At 39.8% G+C, this 25,782-nt stretch overlaps 1 protein-coding gene across 3 annotated transcripts in view; it reads left to right on the top strand.

The window, feature by feature from the left end:
- The window catches only part of TRIM28 (tripartite motif containing 28), a 38,165-nt gene extending 14,501 nt beyond the window's left edge, over positions 1–23,664 (top strand). Inside the window, exons 4-19 of one of the 3 annotated variants that reach the window (XM_083376266.1) lie at positions 400–535; positions 1,558–1,674; positions 8,618–8,732; positions 10,710–10,856; positions 11,051–11,165; positions 11,381–11,508; positions 11,653–11,790; positions 12,046–12,076; positions 12,304–12,340; positions 13,614–13,833; positions 15,038–15,348; positions 18,233–18,353; positions 19,745–19,819; positions 21,114–21,248; positions 21,872–22,040; positions 22,771–23,664. In XM_083376266.1, coding sequence (XP_083232392.1) covers positions 400–535; positions 1,558–1,674; positions 8,618–8,732; positions 10,710–10,856; positions 11,051–11,165; positions 11,381–11,508; positions 11,653–11,790; positions 12,046–12,076; positions 12,304–12,340; positions 13,614–13,833; positions 15,038–15,348; positions 18,233–18,353; positions 19,745–19,819; positions 21,114–21,248; positions 21,872–22,040; positions 22,771–22,784 — 2,009 coding nt within the window. In that variant the 3' untranslated portion in view covers positions 22,785–23,664. Of the gene's footprint in view, positions 1–399; positions 536–1,557; positions 1,675–8,617; positions 8,733–10,709; positions 10,857–11,050; positions 11,166–11,380; positions 11,509–11,652; positions 11,791–12,045; positions 12,077–12,303; positions 12,341–13,613; positions 13,834–15,037; positions 15,349–18,232; positions 18,354–19,744; positions 19,820–21,113; positions 21,249–21,871 lie in introns of all 3 variants that reach the window. The other 2 variants (XM_083376265.1, XM_083376267.1) reach the window with 2 other exon arrangements.
- The last annotated feature ends 2,118 nt before the right edge of the window (positions 23,665–25,782 follow it).

The raw sequence follows: 25,782 nt of genomic DNA, 5'->3' as shown, positions 1-25,782 counted from the left end.
TTCTCTGTCCGTTTCCTCCCTGCCGGCTGACCTCTCCTCTCCCCTTTTCCCCCCCTTTCCTGCCTAAACCACCTCCTTTTATAGCCTCTCCTCTCTCCCCCCCTTTTTTCTTCGGTTCACCTCCAGCTCCGGAAGCACCATTTAGCTGGAGCTCTGCCGGCTCCTGGGGTTTCTACCAAGCCCAGACAGTCCTGTAGCTACCTCTCCCTCAGGCTTGGCTTGCTTCGGCTTATTCCTCTCCCCTGCTACACTTGGCTAGCAATCGCGTACCACCTGCCATGTGGCAAAGTACCACAGGTGGTACATGTATCACCCGTTGAAAAGTCCTGTCCTATACTTTTGGTCTCTGCAAGCCAAACTATAAGTAACCATTCTATTACTGCTTCTGTTTCTGTTGAGGCTCCTCCAAATCACAGGCAAGGGAGAAGACTATCTACTGCTCCGTCCATAAACATGAGCCTCTAGTTCTGTTCTGTGACACCTGTGACACCCTGACGTGCCGGGACTGTCAGCTGAATGCTCACAAAGATCACCAGTAAGCTTTTCTGTAGATTGTACCCATTAATTTTGGATGATTCTGCAGTTTATGTGTAGGGTTCATAATCCTGGGCCATGGCTTAGTAGTCCTTTCAGGTTCTCAGATACTCCTGTCTGTCTTTGTGCAGTGTTGTGAACTTTCCTCTTAACACATTTTTTAAAATGATATCTACATAAGAATATGGTGATTTTAAGATATTTAGTTTTATTTCCTGAGATTCTGAGCATTTAACATTTTGAGTATTTTGACTACTGATAGGTACTGTTTGAGGATGCTGCAAATGCTGCAGTTTCTGGGGGACAGAGTTTCAAGTGATCATTCTAATCTTGCTTCTCTTTTTATTTTTTGTTGTACGTATGTGCATGTTCCATTAAATGTGCTTAAAATACACATAGACTATTTCTGTATTCAGCAGCTTTCATAAGTTTAATTCTCCTTTTCCCACTTTGTAAAAAAGGTAAACTCAATATAATGTATTAGAAGATAATTGAACTTGTGTGCTGTCTAGCAAATTGTCTTCTTTATGTCTAGCAGTAGTCTTCTTTCTCTGGCCTTGGTTGAAATGGAGTATCGATACAGGTAGTGCTTTGTTCAGTGACTGCACTTGCGCCAATACTGAACAAATTGTACTTATGACTGGCCCTTGGAGTTCCAGCTGTGGCAATGATACTGTAATCAAATGATCATAATTTCTGATGCTCCCTGCTGACTTCAGCGAGGAAGCCATAAGAAAGTCAAAGCTTGAATTCATGTGGATCCTCCTTTAGCTACCAATGTGATACTCACTAAAGGCAATTGTGACCGCCAGAATTGCTATCACTCTGTGGCATGATCATGTGATGTCACACTTTATGACTGTGTCACTAAACAATGGCAATTCTGGTCCCAATTGCTGTCAATTAACATTAAGTCCCTGTAATGTCAAATACTTTAGGAAAACTCTCTCCTGTGGTTGCTAAACTAACTGTGTACTCATGAAAAGCTTTTGATAACAAATGTTTAAAATAATATGTCTGTAGGTACCAGTTCTTGGAGGATGCAGTCAAGAATCAACGCAAGATGCTGGCTTCATTGGTCAAGCGCCTTGGGGATAAAAATGCCAATCTCCAGAAATCAACCAAGGAAGTGCGCACCTCGTAAGTGTCCTTTATTAAGAAACTGTGATCCTTATGAGTTAACATTGAATGTCTAATCTTGAGGAGACAGAAAGACAGCTCCTTCTGATACATTTTAGTGGAGTTTGGGCTATAAATTGACAAACATAGTTATGAGTTAAGAGTCTTTATATCTAACCTTGCTAATCTTGAAATTTGAGGATAAAATCGTGAAATTAATTGATCTGAATTCTTTGTAAGAACAATAAGCTGAATGGATATGTGTGTGTGTGTGTGTGTGTATACACACACACACACATACATATATACACACACACACACATACACACACACACACACACACACAGTCATGCTCGAAATTGTTGGCACCCCAGAAATTTTTCCAGAAAATCAAGTATTTCTCACAGAAAAGTATTGCAGGAACACATGTTTTGCTATACACAGGTTTATTCCCTTTGTGTGTATTGGAACACAACAAAAAAGGGAGGAAAAAAATCAAATTGGACATAATGTCAAACAAAACTCCAAAAATGGGCCAGACAAAATTATTGTCACCCTTAACTTAATATTTGGTTGCACACCCTTTGGAAAAAATAACTGAAATCAGTCGCTTCCTATAACCATCAATAAGCTTCTTACACCTCTCGCCCGGAATTTTGGACCACTCTTCCTTTGCAAACTGCTCCAGGTCTCTCTTATTGGAAGGGCGCCTTTTCCCAACAGCAATTTTAAGATCTCTCCACAGGTGTTCAATGGGATTCAGATCTGGGCTCATTGCTGGCCACTTCAGAACTCTCCAGCGCTTTCTTGCCATCCATTTCTGGGTGCTTTTTGACGTATATTTGGGGTCATTGTCCTGCTGGAAGACCCAAGATCTCGGACGCAAACCCAGCTTTCTGACACTGGGCTCTACAGTGCCATGGGTTGCAAACTTCTTGATAATGTTGCGCACTGTGGACAAAGGCAAATCTAGATCTCTGGAGATGGACTTGTAACCTTGAGATTGTTGATATTTGTCCACAATTTTGGTTCTCGAGTCCTCAGACAGTTCTCTTCTCCTCTTTCTGTTGTCCATGCTTTGTGTGGCACACACAAACACACAATGCAAAGACTAAGTGAACTTCTCTCCTTTTTATCTGCTTTCAGGTGTGATTTTTATATGCCCACACCTGTTACTTGCCCCATGTGAGTTTAAAGGAGCATCACATGCTTGAAACAATTTTATTTACCCACAATTTTGAAAGGGTGCCAATAATTTTGTCCGGTCCATTTTTGGAGTTTTGTTTGACATTATGTCCAATTTGCTTTTTTCCTCCCTTTTTTGTTGTGTTCCAATACACACAAAGGGAATAAACCTATGTATAGCAAAACATGTGTTCCTGCAATACTTTTCTGTGAGAAATACTTGATTTTCTGGAAAAATTTCTGGGGTGCCAACAATTTCGAGCATGACTGTATATATGTTAAATGCTTGTTAACTATTTAGATTACCTTGCTAGGCCCCAAACATGGGACAAATCTTTATTTCCTGTTTCAGCCTAACCAAAGGCCATCGACAGGCAGTAGTCACAACAGTGACAGCTCATATTTGTGTAAATTTTTTTTTAGATATATATAATAGGAAATAACCAAACTCAATGTGGACTTTATTTTTTTTCTTCCTTTAACTCCTTTTGAAGCTGGCCTGTTTTGTGGCTCATGTGAAAGACCCAATTTTCTCATTACACATTCTCCACAGCAATAAAATGGTTTGTTAACTTTGGGTTAGTGTTGTGTCTAAACATAATCATTGTGGTTTGTAAATAACAATTAAGTGGTGTTTATTCTGTGGGTAAAACATAATTGGCCATGTTTAGATTTGTCTTGTGATACATTATCCAGCCATGAACAGGTTTTAGGAGGTGCATATCTCTTCCTTAAAACTAATATAATGGAACTTATCCATGTATATAATTATTTAATAAATAAATTATAATAAAAATACAAATATTTGTCAATCTAAGAAGGCACCTATTTGGAAAGAGAACTTTCCCTGGATTGTTGTATATCTGCTACTAGCTTAGTCTTCTCTAACTTGACATCTTCCACTAGTTTGGATTGCTGCTCTATATTTCCAGAGATGATTTTTTTGTAAATTTTATATTTATTTTCAAAGTTAAAATATAGATTCGAAAAAGAAAGAATACCAAACAAAGACAAAGAAAAAAATGTATAGGACAAAGTATTCAAATATATATAAAATGTCCCCTGGTTGAATGCTGATAAATATATTTCAGCTGTAGCTGTTCCCCCACTTGCAAAACAGGTCCATAATTTATGAACCTCTACATCTATATTTGCAAAATTGCTACATATTAAAATACAATAAAAGCCTCTCAGCGGCTTTTGATACCATCGACCATGGTATCTTACTGTGGCATCTCAGGAGGTTGGGAGTGGGAGGCACTGTTTTTCAGTGGTTCTCCTCCTACCTTCTGGAACGTTCACAGGCGGTGTTGACGGGTGGGCAGAGATCGACCCTGAGACCTCTCATTTATGGAGTTTCTCAGGGGTCGGTCCTCTCACCTCTCCTGTTTAACATCTATATGAAGCCCTAGGTGAGATCATCCATGGTTTTGGAGTGGGGTATGATACCCAGCTTTTCATTTCGACCCCAAACCACCCCAGTGATGCCCTCAACGTGATGTCCCGTTGCCTGGAAGCGGTCCGGGTCTGGATGGGGAGGAACAGGCTTCAACTCAACCCTGACAAGACTGAGTGGCTGTATATACCGGCATCTCAGGAAATTCAGATTATCCCATCTCTTACTATTGGGGGTGAGTTACTACCCCCTGTAGATAAGGCTCGCAATTTGGGTGTCCTCTTAGATTCACAGCTCTCCTTAGAAGATCATATAGGAGCTGTGACTAGAGGGGCCTTCGCCCAGGTTCGTCTGGTGCGCCAGTTGCGACCCTATCTGGACCTGGATGCCTTACGTACAGTCACTCATGCACTTGTGACCTCTCGTTTAGACTACTGCAATGCTCTCTACATGGGGCTGCCCTTGAGGACCACTCAGAAGCTTCAGCTGGTACAGAATGCAGCTGCGCGAGTTCTTTTGGGGGTCTCCCGATACTCCCATGTTACACCTCTGCTCCGTGAGCTGCATTGGCTCCCAGTTGCCTTCCGGGTGAGATTCAAGGTGCTGGTGATGACATATAAAGCCCTACATGGCATGGGTCCGGATTACCTACGGGAGCACCTACTGCCGGCGTCAACTTCCCTCCGTCCTGTACGCTCCCACAGAGACGGCCTCCTCAGGGTAACACCGGTCAGAGAATGTCGACTGGTGACCCCCAGGGGGAGAGCATTCTTGGCGCACCAGTCCTTTGGAACCGCTTACCGGCTGAACTACGAATGGCCCCCGACCTTTGCTCCTTCCGGCGTGATCTAAAAACTTATCTATTCGAACAAGCCGGCCTGGTCTGATGGGTTTGGGGTTTTAACATTATTTTTAACTAACTTACTACATTGGGCACAATCATTTAACTTTAAATCTTGTATCCTGTATTCTTATTCTTATTGCCCTGTACACCGCCCTGAGTCCTTCGGGAGAAGGGCAGTATATAAATCAAATAGATAGATAGATAGATAGATAGATAGATAGATAGATAGATAGATAGATAGATAGAAAGAAATATATTATCCATCAACAGATTGGACCTACTATCTACTATAAAAATGCAGGTAACGGATAGTTCCAACAACAAAGCTAAACTTCAAAGCCCTTTGTTAGCAATCTATTATTATATTTAACCTGCAGAAATTCCACAAGTAGCCTTGAATCTCTCATAAATCCACTGCAATCATTGTTTTTGATTCATCCAGGATCAAATATCGATTGATTCTAATAAAAAACCTCCAGTCTATCATCTTTTCTTTAAAATTATAAATAGAATCTGCTTCTCACTCCCAAAAAATTGTAGCTCTGCATTAAAGATATCTCCATAGTACTTGTTCAATAAACTTCCCTGCAAATTGGATCATGTCTCTTGACAGCTGTTATACATGACGGTTTTTCCCCACAGTATTCATCAACTTTCCTAAGAAAGTCCTGTTCATTAATACCCCTTTTAGCCTTCCCGAGCAAATCTCCAATTTTCAAGCAAACCCTTTGTCTTTCAAATCTTAACAGCAAATTTATTTTCACTTTATCCAATTGCATGGCTGATTAGGATGATTTGAAATAGTGACAAATTCATCAAATCTTTTGCTAATTTTTCATTTAAACTTGTAAGTTAGCAAAGAAATTTTTTACAAAGGTTTCCGAGAAGGCTTTAATGTTAAAATCATCTGAGTCCCATCTCTTTTATATCTCTTTTGCGGGGGGGGGGGGGCATTATAGAACATATAGAATGTATAATATTCAGAGTCCTTAATTTATTATTGCCTTGGTTTTAATACAATCCCACTTTTCCTTATAACCAAGCTGTCAGGGTTCTGATAGACAAGACCAGATAAATCAGAACTCCAAGGCTTGAGATTTCCTCAAAGAACATGTTTATTGGTTACATAGTATCTGCATGGTCAAAAGTGAAACCAAGTCTGAAGTTCCCTTCAGAGAGAAACAATATTACAAAGTTAAACTTCCCACCCCAGTGCTATGCAATTAGCTATAGAAGAGTTTGGCGGGGTTTCTAACTAAATGCTCATGCCCCCATCTAACTGAAAGAAATGACCTTGGTTCCCACAGGACAGTAAAATGTTTAGACTAGTAGAAATCCTCCACCCATCCACCCTTCCAATCTTGTGGAAACTTAGAATGAATAAAATGGCTGCAGCCAGGTTCGTTGTAGGGTTGACACAAGCTTTGACAACAAAGCGTAAGCAGTTTTTTTAATCAAGGACAAAAGAGTAGATTTCTATAACAAATTAACCACAGAAGAAACTAAGGTAATGATTTTTACAGCAAGAGAATAAACAACAACAAGAGAACAAGAGTGTATATAAAGAAAAAAGTATATATAAATATAAATGAAGCAACAGAGTTCTTTTACAAAAAGTAGTAAAATACAAAAACCTTAGAATAGCATCCTAAAATAAAGGTTATAAATCAGATCACTCACACTAAAAAAAGAAAACCCTTGGATTGCTGATTTCCTTGCAGTGAAAGAGAAAATACTTTAAAGCTCTAAAATAAGACAAACTTTACTTTTGCAATCAAGAAAAAAGGTATAGGAAAATCAGCATTCAACCAAGTTGTTAACAAGCTTCAGAAAGTGATATTAAAAACAGAAGTGTGCCTAAAAATACAAACAGCTGCAAGAAAAGATGGAGACCCAACTGCTCTTACTTACAGTTGCAGTTGTGTAGATTTCTCAGGCAATTACACGGCCATCCAAGGGTTGTCATTGGTCATCTCTAGTTTCTTCCATTCAAATCTGAGGAGCATGCGTCCAGAGAGCCAACTCTGACAGGAAAGTTAACTGTTTGTGTCAGCAAATGGGGGGGGGGGGAAAGGCCCACCATTTAGTGCGCCATTTTCAAGGGCTCTCACAGCAATGATCTTTTAAAGTATAGAGAATCTTCTGTGAAGTATTTTATTTATTTATAAAATTTATTGGCCGTCAACCTTACGATATCAACTCTGGGTGGCTTATAATATATATACACACACACACACACACACACACACATTAAAACATAATAAAGTAAAAGCAAGAATTAAAAACCAAGGACACGTGGGGAGGGCAGGGGCAGAATGGAGGAGGTGGGATCTGTTGCTGATTGATCAACTACCTCTGTTGTGCTGTTTCCCCCACTGGGGTCCAGGTTAACTGGCAGAGCCATATCTTTAGGCCCTTATGAAAAGAGGAGGCTGGGGACAATGTCACTTGTGGAGGGCGGGCAAGATGTTCCAGAGGGTAGGAGCAACAGCAGAGAAGGCCCTCCTGGACCCCGCCAGGCGGAATAATCGGGCAACATGCCTCCTCTGCCAGCATGAGTGGTACGGGGCCATGCCATGTTACAGGTGATTACCAACATCTTGAATTGCACCCGAAAGCAGACCAGCAATCAGTGCAGCTTGTGAAGCTGTGATATTACAGCGGCCATTCTTGATACCCCCAAAACTGCCCGCCCCTCTGCACTCACCACCATCTGTAACCTCCAGGTGCTCTTTAAGGGTAGCCCCATGTAGAGCACATTACAATAATCCAGCCATGAGATCACCAGGGACTGAACGACTGAGCGGAATGAATCCTGGTTCACGAAAGGTGGCAATTGCAATCTTTCTACAAAAGATTGGCACCAAAGATAAATAGGGATGCACAATACATTTGGCACGCAGAAATATGTTCCAGACTTGTACAGGTAGTACTTGACTTGCAGCCATTCTTTTAGTGACCATTCAAAGTTACGATGGCAATGAAAAAAGTGAATTATGAATAGGCCCCACACTCAGAACCATTGCAGCATTTCCACACTCATTAAAATTCAGGCACTTGGCAACTGGCATTTATTTACAATGATTGCAGTGGGGGTCATGTGATCACCATTTGCAATCTTCCCACTTGGCTTCCAACAAGCAAAGTCAATAGGGTAAGCTGGATTCATTTAACCATGTGATTCACTTAACTTTGTGATTTGCTTAACCATGGCAAAATGGTCATAAATTGGGCATCTCACACATCTGCCTTGATTAGCAATGGAAATTGTGGTCCCAATTGTGATTGTAAGTTGAGGACTACCTGTAGTGTTGGCAGATTAAGGAAGATAGGAAGGTTGTCACACATGTAGGTTATGTAGAACAGAAAAGGGCATAAATTATTCCATGAGAAGCTCTGGTTTTTATTTCAGCTGAAACCTGAAATAACATCTTCCAAACAGTAGCCTACTTGAAACAAGAATAATATCTTTATTTTGGGTTGGAAACAATGTATTTTTCATTTTTTGCATGATAAATAATTTGCTATTGCCTCAACAGGATCCGGCAGGTGGCAGATGTGCAGAAACGTGTGCAGGTAGATGTGAAGATGTCTATCCTGCAAATTATGAAGGAGCTCAATAAACGTGCTAAAGTGCTGGTTAGTGATGCACAGGTAAGACAGGAAAGAGAATATTGGCTAGTGCTGTGTATGTAATGTTGAGCTACAAACTTCTATAATTGTAGGATTCAATACCATCTTATACAGTGTCTTCATTTTCTCTTTTTTAAGTATTTGATTAGTTTTATTAGTCTAAGGATTGTAGAAAAAATAGATCAAAAATAGAAATGCAAGAAGTAGGGTAACAGTATAATTAAAATGTAAAAAGTTCAATTGCTTCATTTTTTTCAACAAGCACTCTTACTTAGATATTTATATGTTAAACTTTAATAGCTGTTGATATCAATTTAAGTCATTTTTTTTTCAAATTGCTTTTAGTATTTTTTTTTAAAGCTACATTCCAAATACCGTTGTTTGCCTTGCTGTATAATCTGTTGTAAGACACATTTCTTCTTGAGTTTGGGGTTGACTTCTGTTGTGAATATATATAATTTACGGTTGCATGTTCTCCCAATTTTGATCTTTGATTCTTGTATTGTTGACAAGGTTTTTCTTTCCCAAATTGAAATAACTGCTTCTTGTTGCTGTTGTGATACTTTACATTTATACTCTGAATAATTTCTAAGAAAAATATATATGTGATTTCAATTCAGATTTTATTTTTAAATTCCCTGAATGTTTTGATTTATTTCCATTATTTTTTTTTAAAAAATTGACCTAATGTTCTTAGGATAAATTGTCCCTTTTTATGATATTTCCATTATTTATTGTTATGTAATTTGTCCATCTTGAGAATTAACAATGGAATTCATTTTTTTTCTTAAATTAGAACTTGGATGGGGTTTATGGAACCCCCATAACTTCATTGATCCACTGTACTTAACTTCTTTGCAATGTTTTATTGAGTTTGTCACAATTTTTGATTGCTGTCTGAGTGTAGTGTTTCAGTTCCAGTGTATAGATACAATCTAATAAATGATCTTGTTTTCTATATGTTTTAAATTATTTTGTCTTTCTCAAGATACTTTCTTTTTTAAAGGTTTTTCCCCCCCATTATTTGAAAATACATTAACCATTGTAAATCCTTTCTTTATTTTTGTTGTGTCTTTCATCTGTTTCTTGCATCTATTTGGTTTTTAATTTGTTACCTGGATCTGGAGATTTCATACTGGCACAAGTGATTAAATCGCCCTTATTAAAGTAAAACAGTATTTGACTGATGATGCACGATGAAATGATTTGGTTTTATCTTTCTTTTAAAATATTCCAGATTTTTAACAATTACCTTTACAGTGTATTGTTTCACTGTTTTTCCTTTTGTTTTTCATTTTCTTTAGTCAAACAAATGGCTAGTGATCTGTCATCCAATGAATGCAAAATCCCACAGCTAGATTTCACTTCCCATTTCGTGGGAAAAGCCTCTTTTCTATGTATTACATAATTGCTCCTTATGCAAGAAGCTTTTTGGATATTCCCCTTCCTCAAGCTTCCTCAAACTCTTGGACTTGCAGAACCCCTGAATCCACATTAGATAACTGTGACATGCAAAACAAATGGAAGATTAAAATCTGTAACCTTAATACAAGATGTCCACAGAAAGCAGTCTCTTTATTTCTTGAAATAGTCAGGAATTAATCAAACTTTATTAGTCTTTCACCTTGTAATTAAGTCCTTGAAGCTTTTGATTGGTGGTAAAATGAGGTATAAACCATCCCTAGTACCACACAGTCTCCAGAAATTAAATTTGTTTTTTAGTTTGAGGCAGCATCTTTTGAATAGCTTGCACTATATTCTACTGTGGCTTAACCTTTTGCTAACCAATGATCTACACTAGATACCTATGCTGTCTTCCTATTCTCAGGATCTGCTTTCAGTTAGAAAAAAAATGGATCTACAAGGGACAGGATAGCACAGAATCATGGGAGGTTGCATGCTATCACTGTAAAATTTCTAGGAAAGGCTGCCTCTGCATTGATTATGTGAACGTATCTCCCACTTTTGTTTCTTCATCTAATTTTGGCTGTTTTGCAGAAAGTCACTGAGGGCCAACAAGAGAAACTGGAGAGGCAGCATTGGGCTATGACTAAGCTGCAGCGTCACCAAGAACATATCCTGCGCTTTGCTAATTGGGCCTTGGAGAGTGACAATAACACTGCATTGCTGCTTTCAAAGAAATTGGTAAATGTCTCTTGGTTAATAAATGATTTGAGGGGAAAAATGAAGTTTAAGGGTTAAGTGACCAGGTGGTCTGCCTCAGTTTTTCTATTTTTATGTATCTAATGGCAGTGCAGAACATAGGATATTATTATTGTTTCACATATAATTGGTATTTTGTCCCTCTCTTATCCTCTCCCATTTTTTTCTTGCTTTAGATTTATTTTCAGCTGCACAGGGCTCTAAAGATGATTGTAGATCCTGTGGAACCTCATGGAGACATGAAATTCCAGTGGGACTTAAATGCCTGGATCAAGAGTGCAGAGACGTTTGGTAAGTGATGGTGAAATGAAATGCTTCCTGTTCAGGAAGATGTTGGAGTCTTTGATTTGAGTTGTACTTCAAGGGGATGCATCAGGATAGAAATGGTAAGGATTGGCAAAGTTAGAGAATGTGGAAAATCCTGAGTTTTCCAAAGCATTAATTGAAAGTTGATATTGTGGGACTGGAAATACCAGCCAGATTCAGATTTTTATTCTTTTCCTCAGGTCAGATAGTCTCAGAACGGAGTGGTTTGCCGGTCACTGCTAATGCCCAAACACCCCAACAACGGACTAATGCTGCTTCTGCTGCATCAGGAGTGGCGGTCAGACAAGGTTCTGTCCCCCCTTCTCAGGTACTGGTTTTTGATTGTGCAGTTTTCTCTCCAGTGATAGCCTGGTGCATCTGAACCAGCAGTTTCAGCTGGTCAACCCGTCTCTACAATCTGGGAGATGCTAACAGGGCAGTTACAGGCTTCGTGGTGCACTTTTCTATGTAGGGTGTCCAACAGATGTCTCTGCAGACAAGCATAATGAATAAGGGAGCTTTGCTTCAGCCTGTGCTGCCTTCCAACAGCCAGCGGCAGGCCATCCCCGACTGCTATATCAATGATGCCAGTGCCTCTTCTGCTGGACAGGTGAGCAGAACACAGGACATGGAAGATTCCTTAATGCACGAGCATGCTTGATAGTGCACTCTTGAAATGAGACGGAAGCTGGTGCTGATTCTTCCTAGGAGAGAAAATTCTAAGTTGAAAGCCTGCAGTCGGGGGGCCTGTTTTATACAAGGCCAAGAACAACTAAATATACATTGCTAAAAGATGGTGAGGAAGCAGTTTTGGACTTATCCGTGTATTGCATTTAATATGACTTTTTTCTCAAATTTCTTTCAGCCAATCGACATGGGTGATGGCTTTGGTGTAGGTAAGGAATAAGCGGAAAGTCCTGTGTACAAAAAAAGTCTAGAGCAAACCCAGGGAAAACTTGTTCTTGGGTTGTCATTTCACTTTGCTTGTGGCTTAATAGAAGTAAAATGTTATTCCTGGGCAAAAAATCTCAGTGAATTTTTGTTGGAAGGATAGAATGTGGGATGACTCATGAGCTTCTTGACACTTGTTTCTTTTCTTTCTTTCTTTCTTTTTGTATGACAGAAGGATCATATTCTGGTGAAGTATCTGGAATGAAAAGGTAAATCATGTTTGTTTTTGTTGTCTTTTTAGAGTGCTGGAGTCCATCCTGTAATAGCTCTAGATGTCTTGAGTACTGGGACTTTCAAACATCCATTTCATTTTTTTTACTCCTAATCATGCCTCCTGTTATGTGACAGAAAACAAGCTCTTGTCCTACAGACAAAAGTTTGCTTGATTATGGATAGCAGTATTGGCATTCAGGGCTTTATATTGAGAATGAAATCTTAGAGCAGATTGGAGCTTAAAATGGGTTATTTGAACTGTTGAAATTATTTTATTTTACTCCAGAGAAACATGTCTTATTACATATCCTTTGTCTGTATATACTAGAATACAGGAAATGCCACTGAAGAAGCATTTGAACTACAGCAGTGGTTCCCAACTTTTTCTATACCCCGCAGCCCTAGAATGTTTCTGATATATTCTCACACCCCTTACAGAAGTTCAAAATGAATAATGCATATACGCTATAATTTTGGAACTTCTAAACCCAAGTTTTCACAGCCCCTGGAATATCGTCTTGCACCCCCGGGGGGGGGGACACAAGCACCCCTGGTTGGGAACCCCTGATCTACAGAGAAGACTTTAATTGTAGAAGTTATTATGGATGAATTTAAAGGATTTGGTCCCATCAATATGAACTCCACATATGGAGAGTAGCGAAAACCCCCCCCCCTTATGTCTGTGATCATGAGTGATGGCAAATCTTCATAATTTTTTTTCCTGATGACAACATTCCTTTTAGATTTATAAGCTGCTTAGAATACTTTATACAGAAAAGAGAAGATTAATTTATAAATAATACATTTGTTTTTTTTTTCTGAAAGTAGATGGGGGACAGCCATTGAGAATACTAAATTGCATTGCCATGGAGCTAAGTTGTATAAACTTTTTTTCCTTGCTTGGCACAAACTACAGGAAAGAGTAATGTATAAGATCTGACTATTCTAAAGTTGACTCAACAAGATACCCTCCTTCTCCAAAAGGTAACAGTACTAAAAAAATGTACTGCTGAACTCCATGCAACTGTACAATCAGGATCTACAATCATAAGCAGGGTTCTCCATGGAGAAAGGCCTATAAGATAATTGTCTTAAGGATCCGAACTTGGAGATACACTTTGGATTAGCTACTGTGAAATAAGTCTTAGTTCTTGTCAAAAAAATGATAATGTTTCAGTATGAAGTTTAATTTAGCCCAGTGAATTAGGATTTTATCGTGCTAGAATTAGTTCTGGCCTGTAACCTAATACGATCCCTGCGTGTTCCTAGAGGCCGTGTCCAGGATGGAGAAACTGGTCTTGTGCGGAAAGTGCCCCGGGTTAGTCTGGAGAGGTTAGATGTGGACTTGACATCAGATAACCAGCCACCTGTCTTCAAAGTCTTTCCGGGCAATTCCCGTGAAGATTACAATCTGATTGTGATTGAACAAGGAGGTCAGCAAGCTGCTACCCAACAAGCAGGGCTACCAACTGCAGGTGCTGCAGTGAAGGTCAGCATTGAGTGTTTTGTTTTGTTTTTTAGAATAGTCTGCTTCTGGATAAGTTGGCAGAAACAGCAGGCAGTTGTTTGGTTGCTTGATAGAAGTCCTAAAGCTAATCCAGCTGTTATCTGTTGCATATATTATGAAATGCCAGCACCAACTCTTGCAGTATGGAAGCAGGAGTAGGCCACAAGATGCCTATTCAGGGGGTCATAATCGCCTAGAAGGAATTATCTCCTTTGAGCTACAGCTGATCAAATGGCTTTTGGGGAGTTTCTGAGAAGTTTAGAAAATTGTGATAGAATGTGTACAAACCTAATCCTCCCTTGATTTTGGACAGCAGACAGCTTTGCCAGAGAGAGGCCCAGATTAAGAAACTGCACAGTCTTAAGCTGGATGGTAGGAGACGAGGGAGAGAGTTGAGGGTAGCCACACCCTAGAATATCTGAGGATATATCTAGATTCAATTTTGTCCATTAGGCAGAAGTAAAAGATTGAACTTGATTGGATTTTGCTGTGTTCTCTCTGGGTTTGGAATTGACAACTATTTCACGTAATACGAGTACGACTTGCAGTGATTCTCTAGGGCAAGGGGTAGGCAACCTTGGCTCTTTTATGATTCATGGGCTTCAACTCCCAGAATTCCTGAGCCAGCATAGCTCAAAGGTACAAGTACAGATTGGGCGATACCTGACTTAAAACAGTAACTGTAAGAGGGACCTAGTGAACGATCACTTGACTATGAGCGAACAGTGTGCAGCAACAGCCAAAAAAGCTAAATCAATCCTGGGTTGTATAAACAGGCATAGAATCAAGACCATGTGAAGTATTAGTACCGCTTTATAAAACCATACTACAGGAGTAGGCAACCTTGGCTCTTTTATGATTCGTGGACTTCAACTCCCAGAATTCCTGAGCCACCAGAGCTGGCTCAGGAATTCTGGGAGTTGAAGTCCATGAGTCATAAAAGAGCCAAGGTTGCCTACCCCTGGTCTAGGATCTCCTCTACCTTGAATACAATCACCCATAAAGATGACAACAATGAATCATGAAGTATAGAGATCTTCTCAAGAGTAATAAAACTACCAAGTCCATGCCAGGATACAGTTTAAATTATCTGTCCTAACGAGTTTCCTTTTGTTGCTTTTTTCCTCTTTGCTCTGCTTTTTTTTCTATTTTTCTTACGCATTGTCACTCTCTTCTTATCCTCTAGGAGGAGCAGATGGAGGCAGCTATCGAGCATCCTACTTCTGCTCCAGATACTAAAGACACGAAGCCAGTTGTCTTGCACCAGGATGCCCTCCTTCCAGAAGGCTCTGCAGCCCCCCGACTGATTTCCCCCAGTGGCAGCACCAGCTCTGCAATGGAAATGCAGTCCGTTCACAGCCATGATGGCACAGCTAATGGGGAGGAAAATGCTTGCTGTAGGATCTGCCTGAAAGCTGGTGCTGTGGTCATGTGTGATACCTGCAAAAAGTGCTACCACCTGGATTGTCACCTGCCTGCCCTTCAGGAAATCCCTGGGTAAAGGCTTTTGTGTGTGCAGTTTTTCTTGTCATAGAAGGTAGAAAATGTAGTTGCAACAAATCCAGTGTTTTCGTCCTTGCATCTATTGCAAAACCAAAATCCCAGAAAAGGAGCTGCTGTGTCTGTGTCATTATAACTATTGCCTTTTCTCTCCTTTTGGCTGAGCTCATATGGTACAACAATAGCTGTCCGTTTCATTTTTTTCTAAGCCAGATAAGATTTGGAAATGAAACAAAAGCACCCTTTTCAGACAATGTAAGAATTGTTCTAATGTGATCTCAGGCACTTGGTGGTGGGGAAGAAAAGTGCAGACAGGGTTTGTTACGAAGTTTGGTGACTCCGTTGAAATAAGTTAGTCACTGCTTTAAGTCCCTCATCTTGTACTATTTATGGTGCATGCAGTAACAAAGATGTAAAATACTAGATTTTTTAAACAACAAATATTTTCAGATCTTAAGTTCAGCAAAGTTGTGATTGAGTAGTATAATAGAATCTATCAATATTCAAACAAAATCTTTGGGTAACATTAATAAAAAGCATAAGCGCTCATCCACTAAAAACTATGACTTTAAACATTGTGGCATATAGTGACTAGTGGTCTGACTAGAACAGGCTATCAGTGTAATTTTTTGGGAAGAAATATGACGAACAGTGATGACATGTATAGCGCTGATCTAATTTTTAAGTTTAGAAAATAATTTTTATAAGAGTTTTATTGAATTTTATAGGGTTAGGAAGAGGATATAAGCAGGGTAAGGATCAGGATTTGGGATGGGGTTAGGATCGGGATTGGGGTAGGAACAGGGTTGGGAACAACATTGGGGTTGCACCCCAATAACATTTTCAAGCTTTAGCGAACAGACTATTGTCTGGGTACATATGTTCAATTAACACTAATTAATATAACAGTAAATAGCTATAATATATATGCTAAAAGATAATCATATACGGTATCAATTAGTCAATACATATCATTCTTACTAATAAATATTCAAAATAACATCACATTCATTTCTCGCTAGTTCGTTTTCCTAACCATTGGTAAAGTTTATCCCATGTTTTAAAATAAATTGAATCCTCTTAGTCTTTAATCTCTAAAGTTAATCTGTCCATTTCTGCACATTCTAAAATTTTCTTGATTAAAATCTCGGTAGGTTTTCATTTTTCCAGTATTGCGCAAATGCTATTCTGGCTGCTGTCAATACATGGCAATATTGGATACACATTCTCTTTCTCATACTTAGCTCTTAATATTCCTAACAAAAACAGTTCTGGTTTAAATTCAACCTGTATTTTAGTCATCTTTTCCAACCATGTATGTATCTTAAGCCAGAACCTTTTCGCTTTAGGGCATACCCACCAGACATGGTGGTAGGTACCTGGCCTTTGTTTACTTCTAGCAATTATTTGAAGTATTTTTAAATATTTTAGCTAATGTTACTGGTGTCATATGCCGTCTATAAAATATTTTATATAAATTTTCTTTATATGAAACTGCTTTAGTCAATTTAATATTTCTATCCCATAATTTTTGCCAGTCTTCCAAATCAGGTTCAGAATATAATTGATGTTGGTACAAATGATTGAGCTCATTTATTTCATAGAAAGTCAAATTGGCCAGGCAAAAAAACATGTTACCTGTTCAAGAACCTGAACATAAGGCAGGCAGCCCTATAGCTTAAGACTCTTTCTACGATTGTAGAAGGAGTATTTTCTAGTTGTAGGAGTATTTTCTAGTTGTATCTGGGTTTACATAGAAGGGCCTAAAAGCATTCTTGGGAGAATAAACATGGTAACTTTAATTATGGGGATGGGGATGGGGAGGAACAGACTTCAACTCAACCCCGACAAGACCGAGTGGCTTTGCATACCTTCATCCCGGGTTTATTCGGACATTCCATCTCTTTCTATGGGGTGCGAATTATTACCCCCCGTAGATAGGGCTCGCAACTTGGGAGTCCTCCTAGATTCACGGCTCACTCTGGAAGACCACATAGGAGCTGTGACTAGGGGGGCTTTCGCCCAGGTTCTCCTGGTGCGCCAGTTGCGGCCCTATCTAAGCCGGGATGATCTATGCACGGTCACTCACGCGCTCGTGACCTCTCGACTAGACTACTGCAACGCTCTCTACATGGGGCTGCCCTTGAGGACCACCCGGAAGCTCCAACTGGCACAGAATGCAGCCGCGAGAGTTGTGTTGGGAGTTTCCCGATACTCCCATGTTACACCTCTGTTCCGTGAGCTGCATTGGTTGCCAGTTGTCTTCCGGGTGAGATTCAAGGTACTAGTCATGGTGTTTAAAGCCCTACATGGCAGGGGTCCGGAGTACCTCAGGGAACACCTGCTGCCGGCATCAACTTCCCTCCGCCCTGTGCGTTCCCACAGAGAGGGCCTCCTCAGGGTGCCACCGGTCAGAGAATGTAGATTGGTGGCCCCCAGGGGGAGGTCTTTCTCTGTGGGCGCCCCGGAGCTATGGAACCAGTTACCGGTTGAGCTCCGGATGGCGCCCGATCTTCGCTCCTTTCGCCGCGATCTGAAAACATACCTGTTCGAACAAGCCGGCCTGGCCTGAGGGGGGATTGGTGGGGTTTTTACTATCATTTTATTGGGGTTTTATTAATGTATTTATTGTTGGGCATGTATTTAATTACTTTTTAATTTTTGTAGCTTTGTGTTTTATTCTTGCCCTGTACACCGCCCTGAGTCCTCCGGGAGAAGGGCGGTATAGAAATATTAATAAATTAAATTAAATTAAAATTAGAAGCAATCTGAACAGTTATTGGGTACAGTTGCTATACCTATCTGCGTCTAGATGCCCCATTGCCTGCCTTGTAGCTGTAACTGATCTGTATAGTCAACGTACATGCTTTTCATTTTGCAGCCAGGATTGGAAATGTCTACTATGTGCTGATCCAGTAATAGCCATTGGAGAAGATGGGACTGACTTGGCTGCAATCTTCAAAGATGGAGAACCAAAAATGTTGTCAAATGTTGATCAAAAGGTTGGTCTGAGAGATGGGGTGACACTGATTGCAGGGAAAATAGTATGTTCTGATGCTAAACGCACAGTTCAGAATTGGTTTGAGACAATAAAAGACATCAAATATTGAAATCCTGATCTTGTTAGTATCCAGGAGCCTATTGGAGTGTGATGGATAGATCAGCTGAAGATTTAGAATAGGCCATGATAAGCTTCTAGCTAGTCTCTTTACCCACACACATTCCAAAGAACGAGGCAAGGCTTACTGGAATTTGCCCATAATAGAGTATATTTTAGTTTTAGAACAGGAGTGGGACTGTTGTGGACGGCTGAACCAATAGGTTGAACTTAATACTGCTTAATATTACTTTTATTACTTTATAAAAAGCAGTAAATTATATGATTTTGATTAGCTGCTACTGGTAAGAATACATGTTACAGTAAGGCTATGAAAATGTGGCATAGAATTCAATTTGTTTCATTCTGTACTTCATTAAAACGTTCAATTGCTTCCTGTTGCTTCTTGTGTTGGAGATCTCCTCAGCCCAGTCACAGTTGCGAGTTAAGCTCCTCCTTGATGATTTTAGCCACTGGCGCTGACATGATGAGGAAAGAGGCAATCTCGCCTCAGATCAGCCAGGCCTTGTTACTTCTGCTCCTGCAGAAAAGTGCTTTCTTGCCTTCCTATGGCCTCTCCTTCTCCCAGCACTTGTTTACATTTGATTTCTAATTCCTAATTGACCTCATGCAGACTGGATGAGGATAGGCAAAGGCCTGGACTGTAAAATGCCCAGGTCTGTACTAGAGAGACCAGGCCAAATTTTTGCTTTGAATCCCATAACCAAATGGGACAGCGCAACATTGACAAGAAAAAAAAAAGTTAAAGAGGGTAGAAACTTGGAGGTCATGAATTCTAGTCTAGCCAGTTGTCATTCTTAATCCTGAAAAGCAGGGAGTACAAACTCTTTCTGAAAATTTTGCCAAAAGAACTACAAGGGCAGTCCAGAAAATTGTCAGAAGTCAAGAATGACTTACAGATGCCACCACCAGCACCTCCTTGTAAATTATTGTAAATACCAGGCAGCAAATGTGAGTGTAGGATTTCTACATTACACAGAAGGAAAGTTTTTTAAAATACTGTGATTAAGTACTGGACAATATACTGCTTATAATTTTTTAAAATTGTAACCTATATCTAAAACATAAAAGCCATGAAGATTAGGGAAGAAAATGAGAAATTTCTGATAAATCTGTTAGGGTGGAGGCTTGTTTTGATTTTTAAAAAAACCTTTTGCTTTATTTAAATCTGGCAATTATGTCTGATTATAAGGAAGTGAAGTGTAATACAACAAATGATCTCCATTTGTTGTTAAGACTAGATATTAATCTAGCTTTGCACCTTGTTTTCTATAGAGATGTGAACGAGTTCTTCTTGAGCTACTTTGTTCTGAACCATGCAGACCTCTTCACCGGCTTTCCAACACTCCAGTGAGTTTTTCCCATCAAGTTGTATATTTTGTGAACCAGAGTTGTAAATTTAAATATCTTGGATTCTAGCGCAATTAATGTAGTTGAAAAAAATTAACAGATGCTTGGCAAGTATTAATTATTTTCCTTAGTGTCAAAGAAGAAATCTAATTCTGTGCTTCAAGCTTTGACTCCTTAGTTCTGTCATTTTGGTCTGCTCTTATTAATTAACACTGGTATATTTGTATGAATGTTTACATTTAGAGTAATATAAGCATTATGGGGTATTTTATAAACACTGTATTTTTCGGACCATAAGACACACCGGACCATAAGACGCACCCAGTTTTTAGAGCAGGAAAACAAGAAAAAAAATTCTCCTTTTCTCTCTCTCCCTTTTTTTTCTCTCTCTTTCTCTCCCTCCCTCTTCCATTGTTCCTTCCTTCCTTCCTTCCTTCCTTCCTTCCTTCCTTCCTTCCTTCCTTCCTTCCTTCCTTCCTTCCTTCCTTCCTTCCCTCTCTGCATTAGAGTAGTACTCATGGAGGCGGCCCTGCAGCCTGGCTTTCTCTTGCAGAAAGCAAGCTGAAACGGAGTGAGGGACATTGCCAGAAATGCGAATCGGCCGATCTCGCGCTCCTGCAAACTCCCTCGCTCGGTTTCAGCTTCCCTTGCTACAAGAGAAAGCAAGCTGAAATGCAGTGAGGGAGATTGCCAGAAATGCTAATTGGCTGATCTCGCGCGCCTGCAAACTCCCTCGCTCGGTTTCAGCTTCCCTTGCTACAAGAGAAAGCAGGCTGAAACGAGGCAGATTGCAGCAGCGCGAGATCAGCCGATTCGCATTCCTGGCAATCTCCCTCACTCCGTTTCAGCCTGCTTTCTCTTGTAGCAAGGGAAGCTGAAACCGAGCGAGGGAGAGTGCAAGAGCGTGAGATCAGCGTTTCTCAGCACATGCCGATTCGTGCTCCTGGCAATCTCCCCTTGCTTTCCACTTGCAGAGGTTGGGGCTGGCCATACGGATCACCTTCGGACCATAAGAGGCACCCTCGTTTTTCCCCCCCACTTTTGGGGGGGGGAAAAGTGCGTCTTATGGTCCGAAAAATACGGTATATTAAAAATAATTTCTTAAGGATATTTTTTTTATAAATAAAATGCTTTTGTTTTTCATGTAGCTGCTTACAATCATATTCACAAATTACCATTACAAGTTATTGAGAAAAGTTAGCTGTGGTCTTCTAAAATGCATATGATTGGAATACCTTTTGATAGAATATTGAAGATAAAACCATAAAGTTTTCCTTTCTACTTTATTTTCCAGGAGGGGCAGAACACAATTGACTTGACTTTGATTAGAGCAAAGCTACAGCGGAAGCTGTCACCACCCTACACATCTCCTGATGAATTTGCAGATGATGTTTGGAAGATGTTTAGGCAGTTTAACAAATTGACTGAGGTGAGGTTTTATCACAAGGACAATCATGAACCTTCTTTGACACGTGGACACTTCACATGGTGAAAGATAGAACAGCTAGGCAATCACTTGGTGTATCATAATGGGATTGCATGATTCCTGTGTTGAAAACTTCCCACCCCAGTAATATGTCATTAATCACATTCCCCAATAAACTACTTGGCAGGCTTTCTAACGGAAAGCTCAGCCTGCCAAAACCCAAGCAGCAATGACCTTGGTTCCCACAGGAAAATTTATTGTTTTGTCTAACCGTGAAAGCAGACATTTCCCCCCCCCAAACTGTGGCAACTGAAAATAAAGTTGCAGCATTGACATTATCTTTTTATCTGTTGGCCTCTTAGAATATTCAGTTGAATATAATTTGAATGAATTAAAATATCAAATACATCGCTGTATCTGTTTGCAAAGGGGGTGGTGCATCAATTTCTGGCAGTAGCTACAGCTGCTGATTTTGATATAATACATGTCACATACTTGAGTATATATGACATCTGGGAACGTGGCACATTCCGCTTGCACTGATCTTGGCTGGTGGTATCAGGCAGGATTCAAATGTTTTACTGCCCCCCCCATTTTTACCCTCTTTCTCCCCCTGTTTTTTTTAGGATAAGGAGGATGTCCAGTCCATCATTGTTCTGCAACGCTTCTTTGAAGCCAAACTGAGTGCTTCCTTTGGTGACCGGAAATTTTCAGCACTACGTGAGCCAATCAACATTGATGAGCCACAAAAAGAAAACACCCTTGCTTCCCATGTTTCCCCGGTCACTGATCCGGGTGAGGCCATGTCTTCTAAGGCTGATAGTAGCAGTGGGGATGAGGGAATGGCAATCTAAAAGTGTACTACTTGTTTCAATGGACCACATTCCATGGAGACAAAATGAGGGAGCTGCCAACTTTAATCTACTCTCACCTATCTCCCTCCACTCTTCTGGTCCCCCTTTGTCCTCTTCTTCTGCACCTCTCTGCTTTTTTTGGAGAGTTATTGTAGATTTTGACTGCTTAGATCAGTGTTTTTCAACCTTGGCAACTTCCCAGCTAGCATGGTACTGGGGAATTCTAGATGTTGAAGTTTACACATCTGAAAGTTGCTGAGGTTGAGAAATACTGGCTTAGATAATGTTAAAATGGTCTGAACAGTTTTTTTCTTGATAAATTTTATCTCTTGTTCTCGCAGAGATACTTCATGATTTTCTTTTTTTTATTGAAAGGATAATTAATTTGAGATAATCTAGAAACCTATATATATCATGTTCTCCAGTTGAATTTTTTTACACGTTCTAATGGGAACAGTATACAGGTTCCCTTTGTTATAAACACTTCTTTCCCAAATTTTCATCAAGGAAAAAAACCTGGTTGCTTCTCCCTAAAATGATTACTTAGATAATGGTTATAGAGATTTGAACATCTCCATTTTTTGTTTGACAGACTGATTTTTTTTTTGCTTTAATATGGTAACATATTGAGCTAATTATGCTCTCCAATTTGACTCCTTTTTTACTCCTAGTGGGAACAATATAGAGATTCATTTTTTAAAACCACTGAGGAAGAAGCTGTTATTGAATCCCCCAGTAAAGAATTACTGCCCCTTCAAATAAACTGGACTACTCTTGGTGAGTTTTTTTAGACATAAATTGTTTTGAGAATCAAGATCAGTTTTAACATCTGTTTCATCTGTTTCATAAGAAGATAAAGAACATCATGTTTTGGCATAACTCGTGAACTTCTTCTTAATCCTGATACCAGCCTAGATGGACAGCTGACAAAAGCAACAGTCGGCCTCCATGACGGCTTTCTTCTCAAGTGGTGATCGCTTTCTCTGAAAATGCTCCTGTGTCCAAATGGGGCATTTGGTTTTCGTTTTGTTTGCTCAAGAGGAGAGGAGTCGCATCTGTTTCCATAGGTCAGGGTAGTTGTAGATTTTTAGCCCACATGTTCCTTCTATGTAGCTGTCCTTTCTGGTTCTACATTTCTTCAGAAGCTTCTGGCCCAGTAGTTTTATTATCCCAAGATACATTTTCATGGAGATGTGCTTTTTTGCTTATGTATAGACTTGGCCTCTTTCATGTTAAAAAAAATAAATGATGTTTGCCACTTCTGTGTCTTGTCAGTTTGGAAACATTTCATAACAATTAATGTAAGCGGGCTGCTATTATCCGAGAGATAATAATTTGACTTGTAAGTGTAATCAAGTCTGTCTTCATATAATGTCATGCTTAAATCACATTTGATTAGATCCATTCTTTGTACTGTTGTGTTTAACATAATTATCATTTTCCCAATTTAGCCCTGTCTGAGATGTGTACTCCAGAGTTTCTGACTTCTTATTTTTTCTTGTATAATTACAAAATTAAACTGAGGATCTTTTCTGTGCATATTTGGATTAAAGACATAAGCTAGACTTAACTTTTCTTTCTTTGGTTAAGTTCATCCGGTTTCTTAAAAAAATTAAAGCAACATACTAACGTTACTACACAGAAAACCAACAAGATTTCTTTTTAAATCATAAAATAAATACAGGATCCATTTTCTTGAAATTCCTGGCTCAAGATCTCCAACCTCAATTCATACTGGTGAAAAAAATCTGCAACAATAATAACAGAACTGCAATTGTGTAAAAACAGCACAAAAAGAATAGCTGTTTTTCCATCTTGTCTTCAAAATAAGAGGAAGCTCAGTGAACGAAAGATGTCTTTCTCAAAACTCCCAACAAATGTTCTTACACTTAGTGTAACTGCAGAGTCAAAACTGGATGATCTTTCCCAACCTGATGCCTTTCAAATACAATTTACCCCATAATGTGTAGATATAAGCAGGATTGATGGAATCTATACATGTAATATTATACAGATAAACTATAAGAAGGATTGTGCATAACATATAAGAAAGGGGAAATGAGAGGCTAAGGGTAATGCGGGATTTAGGATACAAACATTTCATGTGGGCAAATATGCAACTTGGTGGCAGAGGCACTGCCAGGAAGTTTTTTTAAAAAAAAACAAAACAACGGTTTATAATTTAAATCACACGGGAGTGTTAGGAAATGGAAAGAGCAGTTTTTGAGAAGACCTCAAGGATCACAATCAGACAGGGGTCTTCAAATTTGGCCCTTTTAAGACTTGTGGCTGAGGAATTCTGGGAGTTGGTCCACAAGTCATAAAACGGCCAAGTTTGAAGACCCCTGCAACGACATTACATTGATTAAATTTTGAATTCTTAAAAATATACCTTATAAGAATTGCTGTGGGAACTAGTAGTCCCACAGTTATGAACAGCTTAGTGTGAGGGACTGCTAAAACAAACATGGAGAGCATTTCCAAAATGGAAAATACCAATTCCAGCTATCCTAGAAACTATGAATATCTGGTGCATTTAGATTGTAAGTTTAGAGGGATTTTTGCCATATAGGTAAAGGTTCCCCTGCACATGCATGCTAGTTGTTTCCAACTCTAGGGATCGGTGCTCATCTCTGTTTCAAAGCCGAAAAGCCAGCGTTTGTCTGAGGACGTCTGCATGGTCATGTGGCCAGCATGACTAGAAACCAAAGGCTCATGGAACGCTGTTACGTTCCCACTGTAGTGGTCCCTATTTTTCTAGCATTTTTACGTGTTTTTGAACTGCTAGGTTGGCAGAAGCTGGGATGAGTAACACGTCACTCTGCTACACGGCACGCTGGATTTGACCCACCAAACTGCTGATCTTCTGATCAACAAGCTCAGCATCCTAACCCACTGAGCCACACCACGTCCCTTTTTGCCATATAGTTTGCAGTAATTCAAACAAGCTGAAAGAAGTTTGGTGTGCAGGAAAAACATGGAGAGATCTCTTCATAAAAACAACGGGTGGGGTTGGGAGATTGATAAATATTGGCAGAATAATACTGTGTGAGATGGAGATTGGCGTATCCATGGGAAGACTTCCCTACAGGTTGTCCTCCAGCAGCACTGAAAAAAAGTGAATTATGACCAGTCTTAACTACTGTCACCACCAGCCCAGTTGGGGGGAGCCAGATTCATTTTACCATACAATTCACCTAACTACAGTGATTTTCTTTATGAACCTGGTGAAAAGTCATAAAATCAGGTCCCATTCGCTTTACAACTGCTAGAGCAGGGCTTTTCAACCAGTGGTACAGGTACCACCTGTGGTATTTGGTACTTGGCAGGTGGTATGCGACCATCCTAGAAAAGTAGCAGGCAAGGGGAATGAACTGAACTGGTGGCAGCACCGCACAAGCCTAAGCGAGAGATGGCTGGAGCTAGGCAACTGGTGGTACTCGGATGTTGCCATATCCTAAAAGTGGTACAGTGTGTGAAAAGGTTGAAAAGCCCTGAGGACTGCCTCCAGTGGATCAAAAGAATAAGCACTAACAAGGAACTTGGTCAAGTCTACTGTGACTTCAAGGATGTTTATATTGTAGTTTCCTTGACAGGTACAAAATTCAGAAGTACTAATCAGTTGTACTTCATTAGCACCAAGACCCATTAAGATCGACTATATATTGCCATCTAGCTGGGGC

The sequence above is a fragment of the Vipera ursinii genome (genome assembly GCF_947247035.1).
Source record: "Vipera ursinii genome assembly, chromosome: Z".
Taxonomy (NCBI): domain Eukaryota; kingdom Metazoa; phylum Chordata; class Lepidosauria; order Squamata; family Viperidae; genus Vipera; species Vipera ursinii.
Note: the sequence above shows the minus strand (reverse complement) of the source record. Positions and strands in the feature narration are given on the sequence as shown.